The following is a 22,593-nucleotide window of genomic DNA, read 5'->3' as shown; positions in this document are numbered from 1 at the left end:
TCATTTTACAGAAACCCAGTTGATTTGCTCTAAGAGGAGGACTGGTATGGGCAACGGTTAGAAGAATGGCAGGGTGCAGGAGAATGCTGCAGGGTGATCTTTGTTTATATAAAGATGGGCAACCTGTGTCCTTCTGCAGCCCTGGCACTCTCCTGCCTTTATGTATTACTTCCGTTTTTCTCACTCTTGCATATACATATGGCTTTCTCCTACCGGTGCTGTCTCCTGAAGCATGCTTGGGTGGACTACATTTTGGTGGAAGATGACGTGGACTTGGGGTTGAGGTCGAGAGGAACAGCTTGTGCCGTTACTTGCCAGCAGAGACCAAAACAGTCCGGCCTGGGGACTGATGCATCACTCATTCTTTGGGCTAGCTGGGGCTTTAACTGATAGCCTGTAGGAAAAATAGACTCCATCCTGATGGTGCTTTTTTTACGACCCTTTGTAAGCACTGTCAGGCCCCCCACAAGTGAGTGGGCAGGGCTACACTGATACGGTTCACTGAACTCATGTTTTAGTAGCCTTTCCTGTTCCTCACTAATGAGACGACGTTTGCTGTGTTTGTTTCCTGCTAGGTGGTAAGGACTAACCCGTTTTCGGTTACGCGACATGAGAAGATAGCCAACGGGCTACTGGGAGACCAGGGTCTGCCTGGTGTATTTGCGCTGTATGAACTTTTGCCCATGGTGGTGAAGCTGACAGAGGAACACAGGTAAGAGACATTTCAATCTATATCATCGCCCTCCATTGATTTTTGCCGTTTTGCATAGCTTAAGACTCCAACCTCGCTTAGACGCGACAGTGCAAATGCCTGAAAGCCATCCAAGCCCCTTTCCAGTCGGTGGAGGGGAAGAGGCACTCCCAGATGCCCTCCTTCTCCGTGTGAACATCTGAAAGGGACTGGGGTTTTTCTGGTACTACCTGAAGCGTTTTAATCCAACTAGCCATTTGAGGACGATTCTTTGAGCAGAGCACCTTCATTTTCCTGCCAAACTGCTGGAGCAGGTCCACAGTGCAGGCAGACACAACCGTCACAGGGGGAAGGGGGTTCAATCCGTTATCTGTAGCAACAGAACTCCAGGCGCTGAGGCTTCCTGGTGAAAACACCCTTAAGGTATAACTTGATGGCTTCAGCGGTACGCTCGGCTCACTTGCCAGAGCTGAGCACCGTGTACTTTACTCGCATAAATCTTACAGGCATTTTGCCCTGAACACCTGCGAAGATTCACCTCCTCAGGGAGACCAGGGCGTACCAGACCCTTAAAAGCACGTGGAAGAGGAGCCTGGCGACTGCTGCTACTGCCAGTACCGCTGTCAAGGGATGGGATAGGGTTCAGGAGCTGGGATGTACATTCTTACGCTGATAAAACAAGCGTCCACGCTGCGCTTGGGTCTCCGACTCGGTCCGATACTGGGATCGTGATTAGCGCAGCATAGCAATAGGAGACTAACGGTTGCCCGAAGGCTGTAAGCTCTGGCGCTGCCTCAGATCCCTGGAGGCGAGGCAAGAGGAGTAACGGTACCTCCACTCGCCAAAGCAGCGGGTTCGCTAGATGTTTGACTACACCAAGGGGTGGAGCGTGACTGTTCACTCAACTCCTGCTCAGATTTTGGCTAGCCCAGCCCACGCTAAGGCCTGATGTATGCTGGGAGCAGCGCCTTTGGGTTGAAGGGGGAGCACCAGGTAGGCAGCACAGGTGGCCAGAAAGAGCTAAAGGGCCATGATGCAGCCATTAGCACCTGCAGCTGGCTGTCTCCTGCAGCCACCATCTTTGCCTGGCAGTATTGTCAGAATCTGCTGACTTTTGGAGATGGTATAGACCAGACTTCCAAGCTGGAAGGTATAAAACAGCAGCTTAGCCAAAAAGCCTTTGAAGGAGATTCAACAGCAGCTGGACTGCTGGGGCTTTTGTGCTTCACAGTGTGATACAGGGGACGCCCGCGCGGTGACGGAGGAGGAAGGATGAGCACTCTCACTAGGGAAAAACAAAGTCTTTTTTTGGTGGTTTTTTATTTTTGTTCTTCCCCCCGCCCCCCCCCCCCCCCCGCCATAAGCCCACGACTTTAAGTGTTACGGGTTGTAAGTTTTGAAACATCATGGCTTGAGTAGTGCCTCGGTAAATTCACGTAAGAGAGTAGCCCGGGCAAAGGGGACCGAGCCCTGGTTGTCGTGTGTGTTTGTTGTGTTTCTTCACGGGCTCATGAAATAAAGCTTAATTCACAGAGTTCGTTGTCCTGTAAATTTGAACTTTTCTCTGCCATGCCGGTTTTTCTCCCACTGCTTGCAGTCTGTCCCGTTCCTGCTGCACAACAGGGAGCGAAAGCTTCAGTCATTCCACCTATGTATGGCTTGGGTTTCGTACTAGATGGGAACTCCGGCTCCAGGGGCTGAAGTTGGAGCTTTTCGTAGCGAGTTCCAGCTCTTCAGCTGGCTTCCCTGGGCGATGGACCTTTTCCACGGTCCCTGCGGTCCCACCCTTCTTGCCCCAGTGGCCCCAGCCCCCGCCATCCGACCCTCTGGGCTTTCCTCGCGCTCCTTCTCTCCCAGCCTGCACCGGGGGCGCTTTTTGCCCCCAGCGTTCTGCGGGGCCCTTAACGGTCTCTGAGCGGAACGCGCTGGAGCGAACGGCTGCCGGGGCGGCCTCTCCCCCGCGGCAGCACCGCAGCCCAACGCCGCACCCTCAGCGAGGAGCGAGAAGGGAGAAGCGAGAAGGGAAGCGCTGCCACAGAGCGGCCCCGAGCGAGCCCGGCTCTCCCGCCCGGCGCCCGGTCGCGCCCGGCCGGCAGGGTGAGCCGCTGCGCCCGCCGCGGCAGGCGCCTGAGCGCGGCCCGCCGGGGCAGGCCGCGGAGCAGCCCCCGCCGCGGGGCCCGTCAGGCGGCGGAGCCCGGCTGGAGAGCGGGGGCATGGCGGCGCGGAGCCAGGCCTCCGTGCGGCGCCGGCTGCAGAGCTCGGAGGAGGCGCAGCACCGGCAAGCGGTGCTGGTGCGGAAGCTGCAGGCGAAGGTGAGGAGCGGGGGCGCCGGCCCGGCGGGGAGCTGCCCGGGGACGGGCCGCGGTGGCGGGGCCGGGGTGCCCGGGCCGCCCGCGCAGCGCTGAGAGGGGCCTCGGCGGCGGCGGCGGCGATGTCGGGGGGCGAAGGCGCGGCCCCAGCGGGGCCCTCCCCGGGGCGTTCCCCGGCGCTGCCGCGGGCGGGACGGCGCCGAGCCCGCAGCTCGGGGGAGGCCCCGGGAGCCGCCCTCCTCCGCCCGGCCCGGCCCGGCCCGCTGGGCGCCTGGCCCTGCCGCTGTCACCCTGCCGAGCCTCTCGTGAGGGCTTGTCCGTGCTGAAATAAAGATGCCCGGCTCGCAGGCGCCTTTGTTGGGCCACGTTAGCAGGGGGCCGTCCCAGAGGCAGGAGCCGAGCCGGCGGGGGTGGTTTGGGGCGGCCCCGGGCCGAGGCAGGCAGCTCTTAGGATGAGCAGGTGGCAGTACGCGTAAAAGAAGCCCCGTCTCAGTTTCTTCCGTACGAGATAAAGTGAAGCTTCCCTGTATCGTAACGACTTCTTGTTGGCGGCATCGGCACATCGGCAGCGCTGTGAAACGTACTGTGCTTGGGCTGTAAAGACTTGGAGAAAAGCTAATGCAGGAGGAGCCGAGCCTGTTACAAGCTGCATTCGCTCATCTTCATTCTATGTCTCCGTCCAGGTACTGCAGTACCGGACTCGGTGTCGAGAGTTGGAGCAGCAGCTGGCAGCAGGAGGGGTGAGTGTGCAGGTTGCCAACTAAAGACCGTGTAGGTGGCGTTTGTTAAGGCGGGCCAAAGCAAGCTCCCCAAAGCAATGGCAGAGGGAAGCAAGATTTTGCTGCCTGAGGGTTTAAAGAAGCGCTGTAAGTTTGCCTGCGAGTGTTTTGTCCAGTTGCCATTCTTAGAGGAGCCAGTGGTCCCAGAAATGCGGGTGCAGGAAACCCTGTGAAGGGGGATTTTAGTTTTGAGAAAGGGTGCTTTATTGCTGGCGTAACATTTTGTCCTAGGGCTCAGGAGAGGGCTACACTGCCTGTTAGGTTATATGGCCGCCTCTGAAAAAGAACGGGTTGAAACGTGGCATTTTGGAAGGCAAGAATGCTGGCGTTCAACATACGGCTATGTGCTTTTCTTTCTGCTTCACGGCTAAAGTAAACCTAGGAAGAACAAAGGGTAGGAGAGTAGGAGAGCATTCCCAGGCTTCAAGTCGAAGTGAGCGCTCGCGGTTGTGAGCTAAGGAGACCTAGCTGCGAGAGTGCCACAGTGGGGGACTGAGGAGAGCTACTCGCATTGAGCACCACCCTTCCCCTCCCTTGCTCTCCATAGTCACGACACTGTTACGCCTGGAAGAAGCCACGAGCTCCTGAGCTACCCAAGCGAATGGAGCGGAAAGCGGTGGATGCTCACAGCAGTGAAGGGAAGACAAGAATTTGACTAAACTTTTCCTTTCTTCTGAAGGGACCCCTTCCAGGCAGGTGGGAAGCCACAGAAGACCAGAGCCTGGAGAAAGCACTGCTTCAGGTGGAAGAGGAGCAGCAAAGGTACAAGGAAGAAGCGTTCCCTCATACCTGGTATCCTGGATGCTCGTGGAAGTGAGGGAAAACCTGTCAGTGCTCCCTGGTCTCCCCAAGGGGAGCAGTTGGGCAAGCTGCTTTGAAAGGAGAGAGGTCCACAGTCTGTTTTCTGTGGTGCAGTAATAGTGTTGTGTGCTGAATGGCTCTGTTTTGAGCGGGGGGTTATTCCGGGTGACTTCCAAAGGTCCCTTTCCAGCCTAAATTATTCTGTGGTTCAGTAGGTGAGCGGGTCAGGAGAGTGCTAGAGAAAGGTGATGCGTCCAGTGATCAGACAGCACGAAGGGGAGGCAAGACGTGAACTGTGGGCATCATCAAAGTAGAAGGGGAAACCGAAATTGTAGGTGGAAGTAGAAGGCTTAAAGCAAGGAGAAGCAAATGAGTATGCCATCACAGAGAGATCTTAGTTAATCCTAGAAAGCACTTTTACTGCCTCTCGGTTTGACAACAAAGTCAGTGTTGAGGGAGTTGGGAAATCACGGAGGCGCTGCTTGTGGATAGCAGTTGTTCAGTGACCTCATTGCTGTTTCTCCCTTTCCAAGGTGTGAGAATCTGGCAGAAGTGAACACTCTCCTGCAGGAACACCTCGAGGAAGCGAATGAGGTTAATTCAGCCCTTAAAGAAGATGTTGGAAAACTGACGGTGGATTGGATGAGGGCCCGGGAGGAGCTGGAATTGAAGGAGAGCGAGTGGCGCGGTGAACGTGAGGTAAGGATGGGCGACGGGAATGTCAGACGCGATGCCGGGGTGGAATGAGAATGGGTTTTATTTCTGGCCTGGAGAGCTTGCTGTGTGAAAGTCGTGGCACCGTTGAGGCTGTCTTGGTGTTTATGAGCAGAAGACAGGGGTGTGAGATGGAGGAGTGTCAGCAAATTGTGGTGATGGGAGATGCCCGCGTGCTGTGACCGTACTGCTCGTTCTCAAAGGCAAATGCTTGCTGTTGCTGGGCACTGTAGGGCAGTGACCCATGAACGCTCGTCTGTTTTTTAATAGTTCCTAAATCTCTGTCTGCAGCAGTGGAGACCGAAGAGAGGTCAGTGTGTTTTCGGATTCAGGGTAGCCAACAGAAGAACAGCACAGGCCTCCCTTACCAATAGGCTGTTGCAAGCAAATCTGACACTGGTCTCGGAGGGGCTTGTTTTTGTCTTCCTCCACCGAGCCTGTTAGACACCTCTGCAAGGCGAGATGATGAATCGCGATCAGTTTGCTTTGTTGATACCCGCGCCTGCAGGGGAAGTGTGGATGTTCCCTTCTTTGCAGTCAGGTGGCAGGTCTACTGAGGATGCCTCTGTGGTGGCTCTTCAGTCCTTGATGCCCCCCCCCCCGATTGGAATAGTTCTTAAAGGAGACCCGGTGATGACGGTTGTGTACCCTCCCCTCTCTGAAAGGCTTGTACAGTGACAGCGAAGGCTGAATTGGCATTTCTTTTTGTCTTTGCCTGTTTAGCTTTATGACAGCTACCTAAGGGGTGAACGCAGCCGTCTACTCAGCCTGTGGCGTCAGGTGGTAACCTTCCGCTGTCATTTCCTGGAAATGAAGACTGCCACTGACCGGTGAGTAGAAGTGAAGGCTAGATCTCGTTGCAGAAAAAACACAGCTTCCCTTCACAGCTGCTTTTTGAGCCTTGATGTTACGCTAGCTGCGGCTAAAGATACCATTTCTCCTTTGGCAGTCTGAAGCGATGGCCTTAAGCATGCCTTAGGCTATATTCAGAATCATTTTGTTTGATGCTGGTTTTCAGGTAAAGCTGAGGGGCTCAGGCTATAAGCAATGCAGGGGCCCTGAACAGGTGAACTTGGCTATGGTGATGTTTGGGCATATTAACACAGACACAGGCATATGTGGACGAGTTGGGAGAGACTCACCAAAGCTATGCATGCAGCATGTGGAGCGGTCCCCTTTTATAGAGTTTGCCTTAAATCTCACTGGCTTTCCTTTCCCACTGCTCCTGATGGAAAGATCATTCGTGAATATGTATATATTTATTTTTTCCTTCTCATTTCCAGCTTACGTTTATCGTGGTCAGTTTGCATCCGCTTATTCCTGTACCAACACTGTTGAGAGAAAGAATAGCTTCTCTACCCTGCTATTACATTTCTCCAGTTGATGTTGCTTAGTTTGATCCCTCCCTTTTATGATTGTTTTCTTGTTCTTGGGCTCTCTGAGGTTCCTTTCTCACAGGTGCCTTCTGTGCAGAGAAGAATAGCGTAGCCTAACAGTAAATTCTTCTGGTGTCAGCATGCAATTTCAAACTCTGGGTTACCGTCAGCCATTTACCTTATTTGGTGATAAGCTTTCCTTAATGCGTAGAGTACGCCTGACCCGCTAGTTAATTCTCGAAGCCTTCTGGCTGTTCCATACATTTCCTCTTATCTCTGGGGAGAAAACAGATTCATTCCTCAACCGTCAAATAGACCCATTGCCCAAGGGTCAAGATGTGTCCTGATCCCAAAGTGTCAGAGGAATGATTCGTCCCCAGCGAAGATGTCGTCTTTCCTGCCGGCTTTTACTGTTGCGCAATTACGTGCTTCGGAAGCGAGTCAGCTGATAAAGGTGGTGGTGTGAACATTACCTCTTTCTTGATTCTTTTTCAGAGATTTGTCAGAGCTGAAGGCAGAGCAAATGAGGCTTTCTGGATCTATACTTGTAAACTGCTCCCGCCTAAACTGTGGCGTACGGCCCTGGGAACCCGTTACGCTGGGTAGACCTGTCCTCGAGGATCAGGCACAGCAGCAAGCGGAAGAGGAAATAAGCCGGAAGACTTGGGAGGTGATGCACTTACAAGTCGAAGGGGACCCGGAGAAGAAGGAGCTTCAGGACAGGTGAATGTGTTTTAAACTTTGCTGTTAGCAGCGTTATCTTCTGTGGGTGCTCGTTGGATTCATAGGATGGGCTGTGTTCACGTTTAAAACGCACCCATTCTGCACAGCCTTGTTCCTGTCCCTAGTCAAACTATTGCCTTCAACAGAACGGACAGAAAAAACCGTCTGACAGACAGAAGCTCTTGTGAGTAAGGCAGGACTGGAAAAGAGATGGCGTATTACAGTGTTTTTGCTGTTAACTGATTCTTGGTGAGAAATGGAGACCAGCGTAAAGAGAGCTGTGTCTCTTGTACAGCCCTTTTGCTACCCAGGGCTGTGCTAAAGGAGTTGGGAGGAATTTGCACAGGACCATCATATGCAATGTAGCCCCTCCGTACTGCCGTTTCCACGCTAGACTGAGCGCAGAAGGCCTTTGGGGCAAGGAGTGCCATTTTGCAACATCACACATACTAACCTGAATCATCCTGTGATCCTGTGATTATTAGTTTGGGAAATTCGTACACATCTCCCCAGATAGATTGCCAGCTCTTTCATCAGTTCACTGCTGAAGGCAAAAGTAATTGTGGGACTATTAAGGTGGACTTTTTAAAAGTCTGTCTTACCCAAAGAAGAACTTTGGAAAGTCTTGTGTCCAACGTACGAAAGAGGAGAGGGAGAACTAACAGGCGGGAAGCTGTTAGCTACCTGAAAGGCGGTTGTAGCGAGGTGGGTGTCGGTCTCTCTTCCCGAGTAACAAGTGATAGGACGAGAGGAAACGGCCTCAAGTTGTGCCAGGGGAGGCTTAGATTGGATATTAGGAAAAATTTCTTCACCGAAAGGGTTGTCAAGCATTGGGACAGGCTGCCCGGGGAAGTGGTTGAGCCACCATCCCTGGAGGTATTGCGAAGACGTGTAGAGTGTGGTGCTTAGGGACGCGGTTTAGTGGTGGACTTGGCAGCGTTAGGTTTACGGTTGGACTCGATGATCTCAAAGGTCTTTTCCAACCTAAATGATTCTATGATTCTATACTCGTGGTTTTGGAAATGAGAATGTTTTTTACGTTAAAAAACTTGTTTGTCTTTCCCCTTCTGATAGACTGAAGGACTTAGCTGCACTTGAAGGAGAACACTCATTATTGCAGAGCGAGTTGGTAGTCGCAAGAGAGATGCTGGAGGAATCGCACCTTCAGAGGGATCTGCTGAAGCAAGAGAAACACGAGCTTACCGTGGCACTGGAAAAGGTATGGTCACCTTATTCCGAGGCAGCACTTGTGGGAGAGGCAGTTGTGATAGCAAGACCACCACAGATGCTGTTTCTGGCAGTAGAAGACAGGGACAATGTTGTTGTCCTTCTTGGAAAATGGCGATCGGACCACAGAGGCTCTGCGGTGTCGTTAGTGCCCACGTGCTTGTTGGGAACGCTGAACTGGGAGTGTGTCAGAGACACAACAGGGGATCTGGAGTTGCTGCTTGAGGTCAGGGATTTTCCTGTCTTTGTTGTCATGTTGTTCTTTTGTCTCTTCAGGCAGAGCAGTCAGTAGCAGAGTTGACAGGGGCTCAGAATAAGCTGACTGCTGAAATAGCCGATCTACACGTTGCAGCAGCGAACGTGAGCAGTATCAATGAAGCTCTTGCGTTGGATAAGGTGCAGCTGAACAAACTTGTGTTGCAGGTGAGCAGAGTTGTCAAAGATCTTGCCAGGTGTTTGTCTCCAGCTGCTGCTGCTGCTGCTTCTCAGGCTTCTTGCCTTCGGACAGTATGACTGTCTGAATATGGAAACGTTGCTCTTTTCTCTGTCCAAGCCAAAGCTCCTACAGAGTAAATCTTACTGTTATTTTATTTCCTCTGTGCTTCTGCGATTGTAGCTGGAGCAAGAGCATGACGTTCTGTCAGGCAAAGTGGACGAGATGGAGAGAGCAAAGATCTCTGGCCAGGAGAAGCTGAACTTGTGTGAAAGAACAAATGAGGCGCTGAGCGCAGAGAAAGCCCACCTGGAGCAGCTGCTGAAGAAAGCAGAGGAGCAACAGGAGGGGCTGCAGGCAGAGCTGAGGATGCTGGCAGAGGAGAAGGCAGAAACCCAAGAGAAACTCATTGAGGTGAGACCAAAAACCTGGTGCTTTCTGGGTGGGCTTTTGGCTGCTTGGCTCAGTGAAGCTGTATCTGTTGGATTCTGCAGTGTTTTTTGTCAAGGAGACACTTGGTAGCGCTGGGGGTCAGGCGGCGTTGTTTACTTCCTTCTGGAAGCGTGTTGATGGCTTGCAGAGCTGTTGTGCAATTCTCTGGGTCGTCCTCTGCTTCTACAGATTCCTTTAATCCACCTGTCTGTGTTGGCCTCTTTTTTGGCTTTTGATAAGCTGCAGAGAGGTGATTTGCCTTGCCCACGAATCTGCGTGAGGCTACTACTCTCACATGCGTCGAAAGAAGCAAACAGGGTAGCTCTTCACCCATTTTCTGAGGCCAAAAACCCCTGGGGCTGCATGTTTCTATTTATGCTTTTTGTTGTGAAGTCTGCAACTTTCCAGGCTCGGCTTGTTGGGGCCTAGAGGGCGGGACAAAGCGGCGAGTCAGTGTCTGCTGTCTTGTACTGCTAAGAACGGGAATGGCACCCTGAAATTGTTGAAACTGTATTTTACGACCTACATGCTGCTTTGAATTGCTAGATCCTCGTTAGGCTTTGAGGGAGAAGCTGAGAAAGAGGTGGTCACAGAAGACTGTTTACTCTGGACTAACTGGTTTTGGTAGAGTGGAAAAAGAGCTTGGGAGAATTGCATCGCTGGAGGAGACTAGGGAGTTTGCCATCATTTCAGTGTCGGTTTCATAATGTACAATCTTAGGTCTTATGGGGTAACTTTGAGAGGAGAATTGTTTGTTTCTGAAGGTCTGTTCCCTGTTAGACAGTCTTAGTTTTGGAGTACGTGGTCTGTTTGGCAAATACCCATCAGAGGTGTATTGGCATCACTGCAGAAGCAAGCTGAAAAATCACGGTTAGTCTTCAGGCTTGAATGCCAGCAAGGTCTATTGGGCAACTTGTTTGTGTAAGACAAGTAGACAGTATTGTTGACACGAACTACTGTCCAAGTAGAGTCTACCATCTCTTTGGCCACACCAGCCGGACTTCCGTAAATCACTAAATGACACTGCTCACCACAAGGACTGTTTCCCTGCCAAGGATCACCTCATTGCATCCAACTGCCGTACACACTGAAGTAGGTGTGTGGTGGTGTTCTGCGACAAGGTGACGCTTTGATGTTGGTTTTTCTTCTTCTAGAAGGAGAAACCATGTGTATTTCCACTTTGTTCGGCAAGCAAAGTTGCTCTTGCTCAACGGTTCCTGAAAATTCCCAGCACTGGAATAGATTCTGATAGAATTTTAGTTTGCAAGGTGGCAGTTGTGGAAGATGTGGTATTTTTGCGTGAAAAGATGTGGTCTGGGTGTGTACGTTTGTCCTGAAGGGGCCGTCTGGTCCCAGGCAACCCAGCAGGGCCTTACACATCGCTTTCAGGTTAACAGCCCTAGTGCCTTTTGGCAGCCCAGGGTGTTAGGGCGGCACGAAGCAGATGCTCTTAAACTTTCAGGCCAGAGTACCGGAGCTCTTTCTCCTCTAGCTGATTCAGAAGTGGCGCTGGCTGGCTCTGCACAGAACTCCAGAGAAGGGACTCTAACTGTATTTTGTCCCGCTTTCAGGTTCACCGCCAGCAAGAGTCAGCTAGCAGTGGTCTGGAGCAGTTGCGGCAGGAGTCCTCTCGCCAAGGACAAGCACTGGCCAACGTATCCAAAGAGAAGGAATTGCTGGCGCACGAGAAGGCTGCCTTAGAGGTGCGACTGGCAGCCACGGAGCGGGACAGACGAGGCCTTGCAGAGCAGCTGGCAGAGGCCAGGTAAAGGCAGGGGGGAGACCCTAGGCAGGAGATTATTTAATGTCTGTAATTATAGAGGTGATAATCATGACACGAGGGTTCATTGCATCCTGTATGCTTTTCAGCTATTTTCACCTTCCATGGACAGAAAATGGAGGAATCTCGAGAAAAAAAAAAAACACCAAACCAAAAACCCAAACCAGTACAGCATGGTTTGAATGTTATTTTTCTGACAGCTAAAGCTAACAAAGCTCTCCTGAGCCTGGGGCTCATGTTTATGCCCCCTTGCACGTTCCTGTGTGAAGTCCAAAGCAAGCCAGCGTAATTCCTCAGTATCTGGTACCTTGGCTCTGCATTGAGTAGTAATTAAACCATGCAGATGTTTACTGAAACCCAAAGCTTCTCTCTGGTTTCGGTTTCTCGTTCTGCGCGTTTGAACTTGGATCGTTCCTTATCAAGTAGTTTGACAGGGGATCTTCAGAATTCAAGTCTATTACGTACGGACATTGCGAGTAGGACACTGCCATTTAGGGTGAAGCTAGAGGCTCGTGCTGAAAATCTTGAGGGCCTACTGTTTCTAGTCTAACTCTTGTTACCTGTGGTGCAGGACCTAGAGTTGGTTACACCAGCAGCAGGGAAGCCTCTTTTGAATGCTCGCCAGTCTGCGGGAATTGTTGCCCATCATTGATGTGTGGGTCCGGTACTCCCTACCACGTGCTGTTTTGAGATAGACATCATGGAGGAGTTTATGCAGGGCAGGAACAAGATTTTGTCCTTCTGCTGGATCAGGTTTCTAAGATCACGTGTGACAAGTTCTGCTTTTAAAAAAAAAAACCAACCCCAAACTACCCAACGTATGGAGATGTTTGTCCTCCTCTCAGGTCTTTTTTAGAAGACTCCTGACCTTGCAGAGCTGTACAAATGCGAGATTGTTTGTCACGCTTCTTGACTTTGACGCCTTACCACTCCAGAGTATGTTGTTAGCAAGGCTGATAAACACCATTTAGACTCAGTCTGTTTCTTGAGAGCTGCTGCTGCTTCTGAGCTCCAGCTCCTCTTAGTTGATCCAGCTGAATTATGTTCTGTCAATTATTGGGCTGCAGCAACTATTCTTGCCAGATGTTGTTCTCAAGAGCCTGTTGTTGTCGTCACAGTTTTGGACTCTTATCTTCTCTGTTCTGTTTTAGAGACTGACTTTGATTTATCCTTAAAATGGAGCATATTTACTTTGGACTGCCAGACATTGGCGTAGTCAGAAATATGTGCTTGTTCTCCTTCTTGAAGATACATCCTCCATCGTCCATCAAAGCAGTGAAATCCTACTGTTGTGGGTCTTAGTGTTGTACCACTCGGGTGCCCCTTTACCCTGAAGGATGTTATCCTGGTTGCACGCCTGTTCTAGTGAGGCAGTGCTGTGTATGGTAGGAACCTGGCACACAGGACGCCGTGTTAGATCAGGGAGGCAACTTCAGCTCCTGGTTGCAGAGTCCTGTGTGTCATACGCAGCAGCTGGTTGAAGTCTATGGATGTAACAATTTGCCTCCGCAGTACTACAACTTCCATTTTAAAGAGCGGCAAGCCATTTGGGCTACTGCCTGCTTAGTTAGCAACGCTTAGAGAAAAGTAGCAAGTTTTTCTCGCGAACTTCCAAGAGTTTAAACTGAAGGCTACCTGTCTCTCCTTTCAGGTAGTCCTTGTTCAGGTAAAATCTAGTTCAGATTTCTTACAAATGCTGCTTACAAGCATGAGCTTTTACTGTATCATCTGATGTATTGCTTTAGTCCCTTTGAAATATAGGGAGTCTGGAAGATCACCTCCCTGTACGTACACTACGAACAGCATCAAAAAGTCACGAGTCAGCCAGGGAGATGCTCTTACTCTGCGCCCCTGCAGAGCAACCTGGAAGTGACGATGAGCAAAGGGCTGTGAGCAGAGGCTGGGCTTTTGCTTGCTGGCACAGACTTTGTGAGCACAGCTACCCGTGCGTCATAGATCAGACAATAGCAATTTAAGATTTGGCGATGGAGATCAAACTCGGCTGGGCTTTCTGTGTTACGCTAGGTCATAAGTAAAGCCTGGGCATTCCCTCGGAGGGGCCTGCATTGCTCTTTTAAATGGCAGAAATATGCCTTCTGTATACCAGTTTCCATGCAACCCATTTTCCGAACTGAGGGGTAGGGATCTTGAACCAGCTCCTACTGGACTAACTCCCTGTGGGCGTCAGGAGCAAGAAACTCATTTCTCTCCGTATTGGCCTCTTGTAGGGCCGGGAGGGAGACCCTGGAATCCAGCCTGCTTGAGGCTCAGCAGCGCTTATGTCAGCTGGAGATCGCCAGGGGTCAGCTTGAAATCCAACTTCAGACAGTCAGGCAGGCCAAGGAGGTGATACAAGGTGAGAGCCTCATGTGCTTTGTTTCTGGTGACCCCCCTGCCTAGGGAGGATGGTATAAAAATAGCTCTCCGTCTGCAGTGCTTCTAAGGAGTGAAGGAGCTGGGGACAGATCCCTCCTACACTGAAATTCAAATGGCTTACGGTTAGTGAAGTCAGAACCGCTGTTTGTGTAGGCCCTGAATCTTGCCATTTGTCACGTTTGCAGGGGAAGCGAAGTGCCTTCAATGTGAGCTGGAAGCAGAGAGATCTCTCATGAAGCAGGAACGGGAAAACATGGCGCAACAGCTCTTGCGGGCAGAAGAGCAGTATAACGATACCCTCAAACTTCGGGAAACGGATCACGAAGTGGAAATAAACAAGCTCCTGCAAGAGCTGGTAGGAAACAATATGCTTCTGAAGTCTTGAGGCAAGCTTTGTGGGCTGGCTTTAGAAGAATAATAGCCTGAGCGTGTGAAATGGCAGCAAGCGTCTGTCATAGGCCACGCGTTGCTAGGCCAGGCAGCAGAGCCAAGAGCTCGCACTTGAAAGCACGTGAAGACCTACAGGACTATGCCGGGACAGTAAATGCAAGCCACGGATTCCGTGTGGGCCTAAGACGAGTTGAGCAGAAGGTTGGGTGGTCCCCACCCAAGGCATGGCAGTAAAGGGGTAGGATCTTACCAGACTCCTGTCTACCATGAAGTAGACTCCTAACTTTCCTGCCAACTGCAGTCGTGGGAACTTTGTTCCTTTCTTTCTGTCCTTTCACGGTTGACAGAGGTGTTATCTTTGGGCTCAAAGCATACAGAACAGATGGAACAGCCCCTCGTTCCTGGGCTTGAACTTGAGTTCGTGGCCCGTCTTGTGACTAGGGCATCGGGGTGCTGGCCTCTTTCTCACCCTGCAGTCCATCTGCATCTTCTCCTTGATGAGAATGGAGTTGAGCTTTGAAAATAGAGACTCTGAGACTAGAGGGAAATCCCGTAGGCGAGAGGTGCTAGGAAACAGGCAGCCGCCAGAGAGGGGAAGGTAACATCTCCTCTTCTTCCACCAGCTTGACCCTCCTTTTAAGTTCCTTGATAGGACATGATTTATGGAGGGCACAAAGCCACTACTGTGCGCTGTCGAGGTGGGGGTTTGTGGGAGGGATGAAGCTTCCCATTTTTTTGAGAAGCTTGGCTGGGACTCCCTCCTGAAGTCTTTTTCTCCCCTCATCAGGCAAGCGAGCGGGAAGGGCACCATTCAGAGCTACAGGAGATGCTGGAGCAGTGGGAAAAGGAGAAGGCAGAGACAGAAAGGGAGCACGAGAAGAAGCTGTTTGATATGAAGCAGAAAGTTGCTGCCATGCAAGCTCAACAAGAGGAGGAACGGACGAGAGTGGAAAGTGCCAAGCAAGAGGTAGAGACCGTGAAAGGAGAATTTGTGTGGTTTTTTTTACTCTTCTGGGCTCCTTATTGGCAGTGCTTCTCTGGACACTGTCCGTCTGGGTGGAAGCGTCTCTTCGATACCCCTTTGTAAAGAGGAGCGATGCCTTGGCAGCCATGAGACCTTTGTGCCGTGAGGGACAGGGCCTGGAATGCGAGAGGCTACCACAGTGTAGGTTTGAGAAAGGCAGGAAGCGCGTTGCAGCCTGAAGAGAACATGAACACCGTAACTGTGTCTGTGATCTGACCGCTACTCCTTCAAGAGGGCACAGTGGGGTTCTAGAGGATGGTACCATGAAAACTCTACACGGTAGAGGTCCAAAAAAAACCCCAACGCCCAACCCCAACAACGGGAACTCCCATGTTGGGGTTGTTCTGTCTTCCCTTCCTCCCTCCCTATCAGAGAGAACATCATCGTGCCACTGCCTAAATCATGGTTAGTCTGGACTTTAAATCCTGGCTGCAGTTCTGGCAGCTCCTCCCCAAAAGAACACGCTTGAGCTGGAAGAGGTTCGGAGAAGGGCAAAAAGGAAGACGGGACTGGCCGAGTAAGCTGGGAAAGACGCAACCGAAAGGGTGGCGCAGGAAAGGTCTTACAACATCCCGAGAGGCAGGGAGGGAGGGGGCAGCCCCTGACTGCCACTGAAGCAGGAGTTCAAATCTAGTACGAAAAGCAAACATACATGGGTGGAATTATTGAACCTCTTTGTCACTGTTTTGCAGCAGGAACGGGACGGACTGCGAGCCGTTAAAGAAGAACTGGTACGGGAGATGAAACTTCTTCAGGAATCGGTCACAGCCTCCGAAACCCGAGCAAATGCAGCAACAGATAGGAATCGCTGCCTTGAACAAGAACTTCAGACTACATTGTCTATCTTAAAAATCAAAAACGAGGAAGTGGAAACGCAGCGGGAGAAAATCCAGATGCTCCAAAAAGAGGCAGCACAGAGAAAAGCTTTGCAGGAGAGTCTCACTCGTATGACTGCCATCCTGTCGGAGAGGGAGGGAGAAATGAAGTTGTACCAGGAACAGGTGAGAAGGCTGGAGAACCAGAAAGAAATGCACGAAACTACTCTCAGTGAGGTTATCAAGGACATAACAGAGAAAAAACAGGAGGTTGAATCCCAGCAAGAACAGATACGGGAGCTGGAGAAGCAGCGAGAAATGCTGAGGACTGCTGTCAGCAAGATGAGCGAAGAGCTGGAGGAGAGAGACCGGGAGATCCAATTCCAGGAGGGGAAAATAATGATTCTAGAACGAGACGGTGCATCACAAGTGAGAAATCTGCAGGTGGATCTTGATCATATGAAAGGAAACTTGAAGGAGAAGAATTTGGAGCTTCTGTCTCTGACCCAGCAGATCCAAGCGCTGGAAATGGAGAGAGAACAGGCGAAATCTCTGCACGCGAGCCTTGGACACCTGAGGGCAGTTCTTAAGGACAGAGAGAGCGAGTGTGATTCTCAAAGGGATCAGTTACGACTCTTGCAGCAGTACAAGGAACAGCAAGAGGGCTACCTGCAAGAGCTTCGTGGTACACTGGAAAAGATGACCCTTTCTTTATCTGAAAAGGATCAAGAGCTTGAGTCGCAACAACAGCAAATCCGGGAAGCTGAGGAAGTCATGGAAATGCAGTTAAGGACTGTCCGTGACCAACTGGAGCAGACCTTAGGAACCTTAAAAGAAAAGGACAGACTCCTAGACATCCAAAAGCAACAGGCAAGGAGCTATGCGGAAAAAACAGAAGAACAGATGAATGTCTTGCACAGAGACTTAGAGTACACTACAGCAATACTGAAAGAAAAGGATTTAATGATTGAATCTCAGAAGGAACTGATTGAGACCTTCCAAAAAGAAGAGCAAGACTCTGGACAGCAGAAGGAAATTCTGCAGCAGCTTCAAGTGGCACTGAAGGAAAAAGAACAAGAAATGTTATCCCTTAGAAAGCAATGTGAGGCGTGGAAGGAAAAGGAGGAAAAGCGTGAAGCTGAGCAAACAAACCTCCAAGCAACAAAGCTGACTCTGAAAGAAAGAGAGGAAAAGATAGAGGTTCTGGAGGAAGCTCTCTCTAAGCTTCAACAGCAAAAGGAGGAGGCAGCGAGGCAGACCAAAGCCGTACAGCAAAAACTAGAATACGCTGAATCTTCTCTAGAAGCGAGAGATCAAGAGATAGTGTCTTTGCAAGAGCACGTCCAGGAGCTTCGAGAGCAGAAGGAGTTAGAAGGCAAGCAGGCCAAGAGTCTAGAGCAGGATCTAGACAAAATGAGCCAAATCTTGAAGGAGAACCATTTGGAGTTCCTCAGGCAGACAGAGCAAATGAACATGTTCCGGCTTCGTGAAGAAAGCACGAAAGTAGCACTAACATCATGCCAGCAGCAAGTGGATCTGCTTGAGCAAGCGGTGAGGAAGAGAGATGAAGACAACGAAACTCTCATGCAAAAACTCCAGCGCCAAGAAGAAGAACTGAAGACCTTGCAGAATCTCCAGCCTAGGCTAACCAAGAAGAATGAAGAGGTTAGGCATGGCAGAGAGCAAGAGAAGCTCCTGGAAGAAGCCTTGCATGAGAAGGAGCAAGAGACCAAGGCTGAAGGTGAACTAAAAGAGTTAGAAGAGGAAGTAAGAGCTCTTCGGGAAGATCTCCAGCATGTTCAGCCGACTCTGACAAAGAAGGATGAGGAGATCGAGAACCACAGAGACAGAGTCGGGTACTTAGAGCAGACTCTGACAGAGAGAGAACAAGAGCTTAGGAGGCAGAGTGAGCTCTTGAAACAATTAACATCAGCTTTGCGATGGAAGGATGGCGGGGAGACCCTGCAGAAACAAATCCAGAAACTCCAGAAATGGGAGGAAGAGGAAGCAGAGAAGCGGCGAGTTCTCCAGGAGAGAGACCGTTCCTTGCAAAGACAGAAGGAGCTAATGCAACAACTGGAGGATGAGCGGAAAGCCAATGGGGAAGAATTGGAGCGCACGATTGCTATTTTGAAGCAGACCGAGAGCAGAGAAGTCAAATGGAAAGAGAAGGCACAAGCACTGACTCTTGCCCTTACCAAGAGTGAAATGGCCAATGGGACTCTGAGGGAAGAAATAGCCATCCTGCAGAGCATGGTTTCGGAGAGGGACACGGACCGGTTTCATCATCAGGTAGGCAGTGTGACTGATCATCAGTCAACTAAAAAGTCTATAAAGGATTCTAATGATGATGCCCATAAAGATACGGGAATATATAGTCCCATAAATACATGACCTGCTTGGCCAAAGAAACTGCGGTTGTAGCCAGCAGGCTTGCCTGTCTGCGTAGCTCAAGGCATTCACCTGCTGAAGTGTTTTCTGTCAGCCCCCGAACTACTGAAAGAACTACGGAGCTTGCTGTTAGAGTTACCCCAAGCCCAGACGTTGGGGATGGGTAACTGGTTCTCTCCTGTGTAGGCAAGCTTAGCCAACGTGTCGTGGTTGGGGTTTGGCACGGAAAGGAAGGGGCACAGCTGACCAAACTAAGGGACTGACCTTAGCAGAATTTTGTAACGATGGTTGCACAGCAGCTACGCTGACGGTGCTTAGAGGATGCTTTCAGAGATGTCGATTTCGGAGGTACAGCTTTTCCAGTGTATTAAAAATAACGGCATTCGTACCGTTGCCTGATCAGGTGAAGGGCTTCATTGCGCATTCAGGATGTACTTGTGCTGCGGTCCAAAAGGCCGGAAGGCAAATCTGTGTGGATTTCCCCACGGCGATCGGGAGGAGGGCCCCTAGGAAGAGAGTGTGTTGTTTTGGCCCGTCAACCAGGAGGAGCAGAAGGGACTTGGCACTGTCCATTCCCGAGTCCGGTCACTCTCCCCGACTTGTCGATTCTGTCCCTCCTAACCTTTATGGGGCACCAGCTCACATAAACTCCTCTCTGTATATCCAGCAGGCTATTGCAGAAGGGGAGCAGCTATCGTGGCTCTCGGAGAAGAGACTCCTGTCACAGCAGCTGGAATGTCTGCAGCGAGCAGTTGCAAGGCTGGAACTGGAGAAGGCGGAGCTGAAGCAACTCAATGCTGAGCTCAGGAGGACTCTCGAGCAGGTAAAACAGGCTTTCACTGCCTCTGCAAAGCCTCACGGTCCTCTGGATCACAGCACATTTCCACAGACAGCACTTTGGAGTCCTCTGCTTGTTTCCTTCCCTCTCCCACTTCCCCCTGTGGACGCACGCTTTTGTATTTTCTCTCTCTTCTGGCACCCCGTTGCCTTCACAAATGCGCATTCGCTCCGGTCCCACCCTTCTTGCCCCAGTGTCCCCATACACGCACGTTTGACACTCTTGTGTCAGGAACTGTTTCCTCTTGCTCTTTCTCTTCCATAGCCTACTTCGAGTGCTTTTTGCCCGCAGCATTCTCTGGGGCAGTTAACAGCCTCTGAGCAGAGCAGAAATCTCCTTGCCATGATGTCCAGAGCTCCTTTTGCTCCTTGTTTGGTGGCAGGTTTCTGTGACCCTTTCTCCTATCACCAACGTGCAGGTGGAACGTGAACGGAGGAGACTGAAGAGATATCACAGTGGTCGGTCGCTGCCAGATGCGTGCGGATTTTTGCTGTCTGACCAGCACAAGATGGCTGCTTCTAGACAGGTGAGAACAGAATCTTCCTTGGTGGGAGGAGGGTCTGGCCATACAGAGGAACAGTGGCAAATCCCAGTGGCAGCATCCCCCCAGTATAGACCTAAGAGAAGTGGAACGTAGACCATGGCCCTGGCCAAACTGGAGACCAAAAGGAAATCCTTGCATTTTCTTCGCAGGAGGAGCCTCACGCTCACTGCAGTCGTCGATTAGCTGAGTTGCAGAACCAGGTGAGGAGTAGGAAAGCTCTCGTCAAAAGCTGCCGTGGCTGTACTGAGGGGCACAGCTTTGCACGATGCTACAGCCCGAGTTTTGTTTGGCTGTCGGGAAGTGAGTACACCAGGCAGTGGAAATACCCAGTCAGTCAGACACATCTGTTGGCCATGGCCAAACAACATCATGCACCTAGGTCTAGTCTCTGGCTTGCCTAGAGGTCAGGCGTGGTGGGAGAGGGATTGGAGGAAATTCAGAGAACTGGCACTCGCCTGAATATGGAGAAGATTCTAAGGATGTTCCCCTTGAGTCTTACTCATCTTGTTGACGGCTTCCATTTTCCCTTGACTCCGTTAACGGTAGAGCTTGCACTCTATCAGAGCTCCAGGGATCTGAGGCAGCGCCAGAGCTTACAGCCTTCGGGCAACCGTTAGTCTCCTATTGCTATGCTGCGCTAATCACGATCCCAGTATCGGACCGAGTCGGAGACCTAAGCGCAGCGTGGACGCTTGTTTTATCAGCGTAAGAATGTACGTCCCAGCTCCTGAACCCTATCCCATCCCTTGACAGCGGTACTGGCAGTAGCAGCAGTCGCCAGGCTCCTCTTCCACGTGCTTTTAAGGGTCTGGTATGCCCTGGTCTCCCTGAGGAGGTGAATCTTCGCAGGTGTTCAGGGCAAAATGCCTGTAAGATTTATGCGAGTAAAGTACACGGTGCTCAGCTCTGGCAAGTGAGCCGAGCGTACCGCTGAAGCCATCAAGTTATACCTTAAGGGTGTTTTCACCAGGAAGCCTCAGCGCCTGAAGTTCTGTTGCTACAGATAACGGATTGAACCCCCTTCCCCCTGTGACGGTTGTGTCTGCCTGCACTGTGGACCTGCTCCAGCAGTTCGGCAGGAAAGTGAAGGTGCTCTGCTCAAAGAATCGTCCTCAGCTGGCTAGTTGGGGCACTCCTCTGGGTCTGGGAAACAGCGGAACTGGAACGTGATCTCCCCCTTCCTGGGAGATGCTCTTAGCAGCAGATGGCCACTTCTCCCACGCATACCTCTGGGTTACCTACCAAAGCGTGGGAGGCTTCCAAGCCCCGTTGCAGAAAGGTGCCCTTATTATTTCAGAGAGAAGGTCAGAGCTGTCCCTCTCTTCAGGGGTGGTGTTCCCTAGCCTACGCGTATCGTCTGCTGTGAAGTCCCTCCGACGTCTTGCTTTCCGTGCGCGCTACCGGCTTCTAATTCGGCACCTCGCGTTCCCCTTCCGGAGCTGGCTGCCCGAGTTTCCCACCTAGTCTGCTCGAGATGCTTAGCAGATTAGGGACCCTCTTTTTGTCTGGTTTGGCTTTACGTTGGCAGACCTTGGTATCGTAATTCGAACGGAGCAGGTTCCATAAGCCATAAAACTCCTTTAGGAATTGCTTCTGTTATTTGAGTTCATTTGCCAAGAAAGAATATTTTCGTACTCCTAGCTCGAGGTTGGGGATGGCATTCCCACGTGGGACAGAGCCCTTGGCAAAGCACATGTCACTTTGAAAACAGAGGAGAACCTCTGGCCTGAGCTGTTCTCCCCGAAACAGCAAAGCACCGAGCGCTGCTCCCAGTGCTGGCATCTCCTCCGCTCCAAAGCAGGCAGAGGGCAACATGCCAGAGCTGCTGTGGCTGCGCTGCCCTGCAATGCTGACAGGAGGCGAGAGCAGCTGGGTCTCTCCCACCAAAAAGCCCAGCAGGCACAACCCGCTGTTGCCAGGAAGTAATAAGAGTTTGAGGATTTTGAAGGCCTCAGCAGTCCTTTAAGGCTCCTTTGCCCCCCGGGCTGTGCTCTGAAGTTAGGAAGAGTGAGAGTTTTCTCCCGTTTCATGTGCTAGCTGTCGGGTTTCTAAAGTAGATCGTAACAGAACGGTTCTTCACTACCTTGTGTAAGCAGCAGTCCTCCTGCTGAGGAGAAAGCAGGTGGAACTAAGGTGGCAGCAGCCCAAATCTCTCCTTTGAAAAAAAGGGTTGGGTTACAAAATCCTGTAGAAACCTCTCTCTTTAATATGCATGTCACGTCTCGGTGTTGTGCCTTGTGAATGGTATGCCAGAAAGAAACTCGGAATTGCCGGTAATCTGAGCTCAGTTCAGGGTGGCTCTGGCAACCTCTTAGTTCCCATTCCACAAGGACAACATGTTTGTCAGGGCTGGAGTTGGAGGGTGCGTCTTCCCTGACGGCCGGATCTGTGGAGCTACGGATGGTCCTAAGAGCGTGGGCTTGTCTGAGCTCGGCCTTTTGCCTCTTTCAGGTGTCCCTTCTGCAGACGCAGCTGGCACAAGAACGAAAATACAAGCAGGACTATATCGAGCGCTGTGCCAAGACCAGCCAGGAGCTGTCAGACCTTCACCAAGAGCTGTCTCGCTCCTTAGCAGCTGTGGTCAGGGAGCCGAAAGCTGCTGTTCTGGAAGCAGAGGCTCGGAAGCTGGGTCAGCCTCTCTGAACCTTCTTTTCCTGTAGAGGAGCAGCTGCAGCATCACGGCGTTCCGGTCTGGTGCCCTTCCCGGAAACGTATTATGTTTTGCTGTGGGAAATGGGGGTACATCTGTTCTGTTTGCGTTCGGAAGCATTTCCTAGCGACAGGGATTTAAAAAAATTTTTGTTTTAATAAAAGAGATTTTGCAGGACTGCCCTTTTTCAACGGGGGTACATTGGTTCTGTTTACGTTCGCAAGCATTGCCTAGTGACAGCGATGTTTAAAATTTTGTTTTAATAAAAGAGGTTTTGCAGGACTGCACTTTTTTAGTAGG

General features: G+C 51.2%; 1 protein-coding gene across 1 annotated transcript; it reads left to right on the top strand.

The window, feature by feature from the left end:
- The first annotated feature begins 3,122 nt into the window (after nt 1–3,122).
- Nucleotides 3,123–22,286, top strand: LOC138688246 (centrosome-associated protein CEP250-like). The gene is made up of 20 exons (XM_069799461.1): nt 3,123–3,305; nt 3,684–3,740; nt 4,327–4,395; nt 4,459–4,541; nt 5,114–5,279; nt 6,018–6,124; nt 7,166–7,393; nt 7,501–7,581; nt 8,468–8,612; nt 8,897–9,043; nt 9,237–9,467; nt 11,057–11,250; nt 13,494–13,621; nt 13,827–13,996; nt 14,508–14,583; nt 14,799–14,998; nt 15,748–18,171; nt 18,932–19,084; nt 19,482–19,625; nt 22,095–22,286. The coding sequence occupies exons 1-20, from the start codon at nt 3,123–3,125 to the stop codon at nt 22,284–22,286; spliced, it is 5,178 nt and encodes a 1,725-aa protein (XP_069655562.1).
- The last annotated feature ends 307 nt before the right edge of the window (nt 22,287–22,593 follow it).

This window comes from Haliaeetus albicilla, chromosome 2 (assembly GCF_947461875.1).
Source record: "Haliaeetus albicilla chromosome 2, bHalAlb1.1, whole genome shotgun sequence".
Classification (NCBI taxonomy): domain Eukaryota; kingdom Metazoa; phylum Chordata; class Aves; order Accipitriformes; family Accipitridae; genus Haliaeetus; species Haliaeetus albicilla.
The sequence above is the reverse complement of the archived record's forward strand: the minus strand, read 5'-3'. Positions and strand labels throughout refer to the sequence as shown.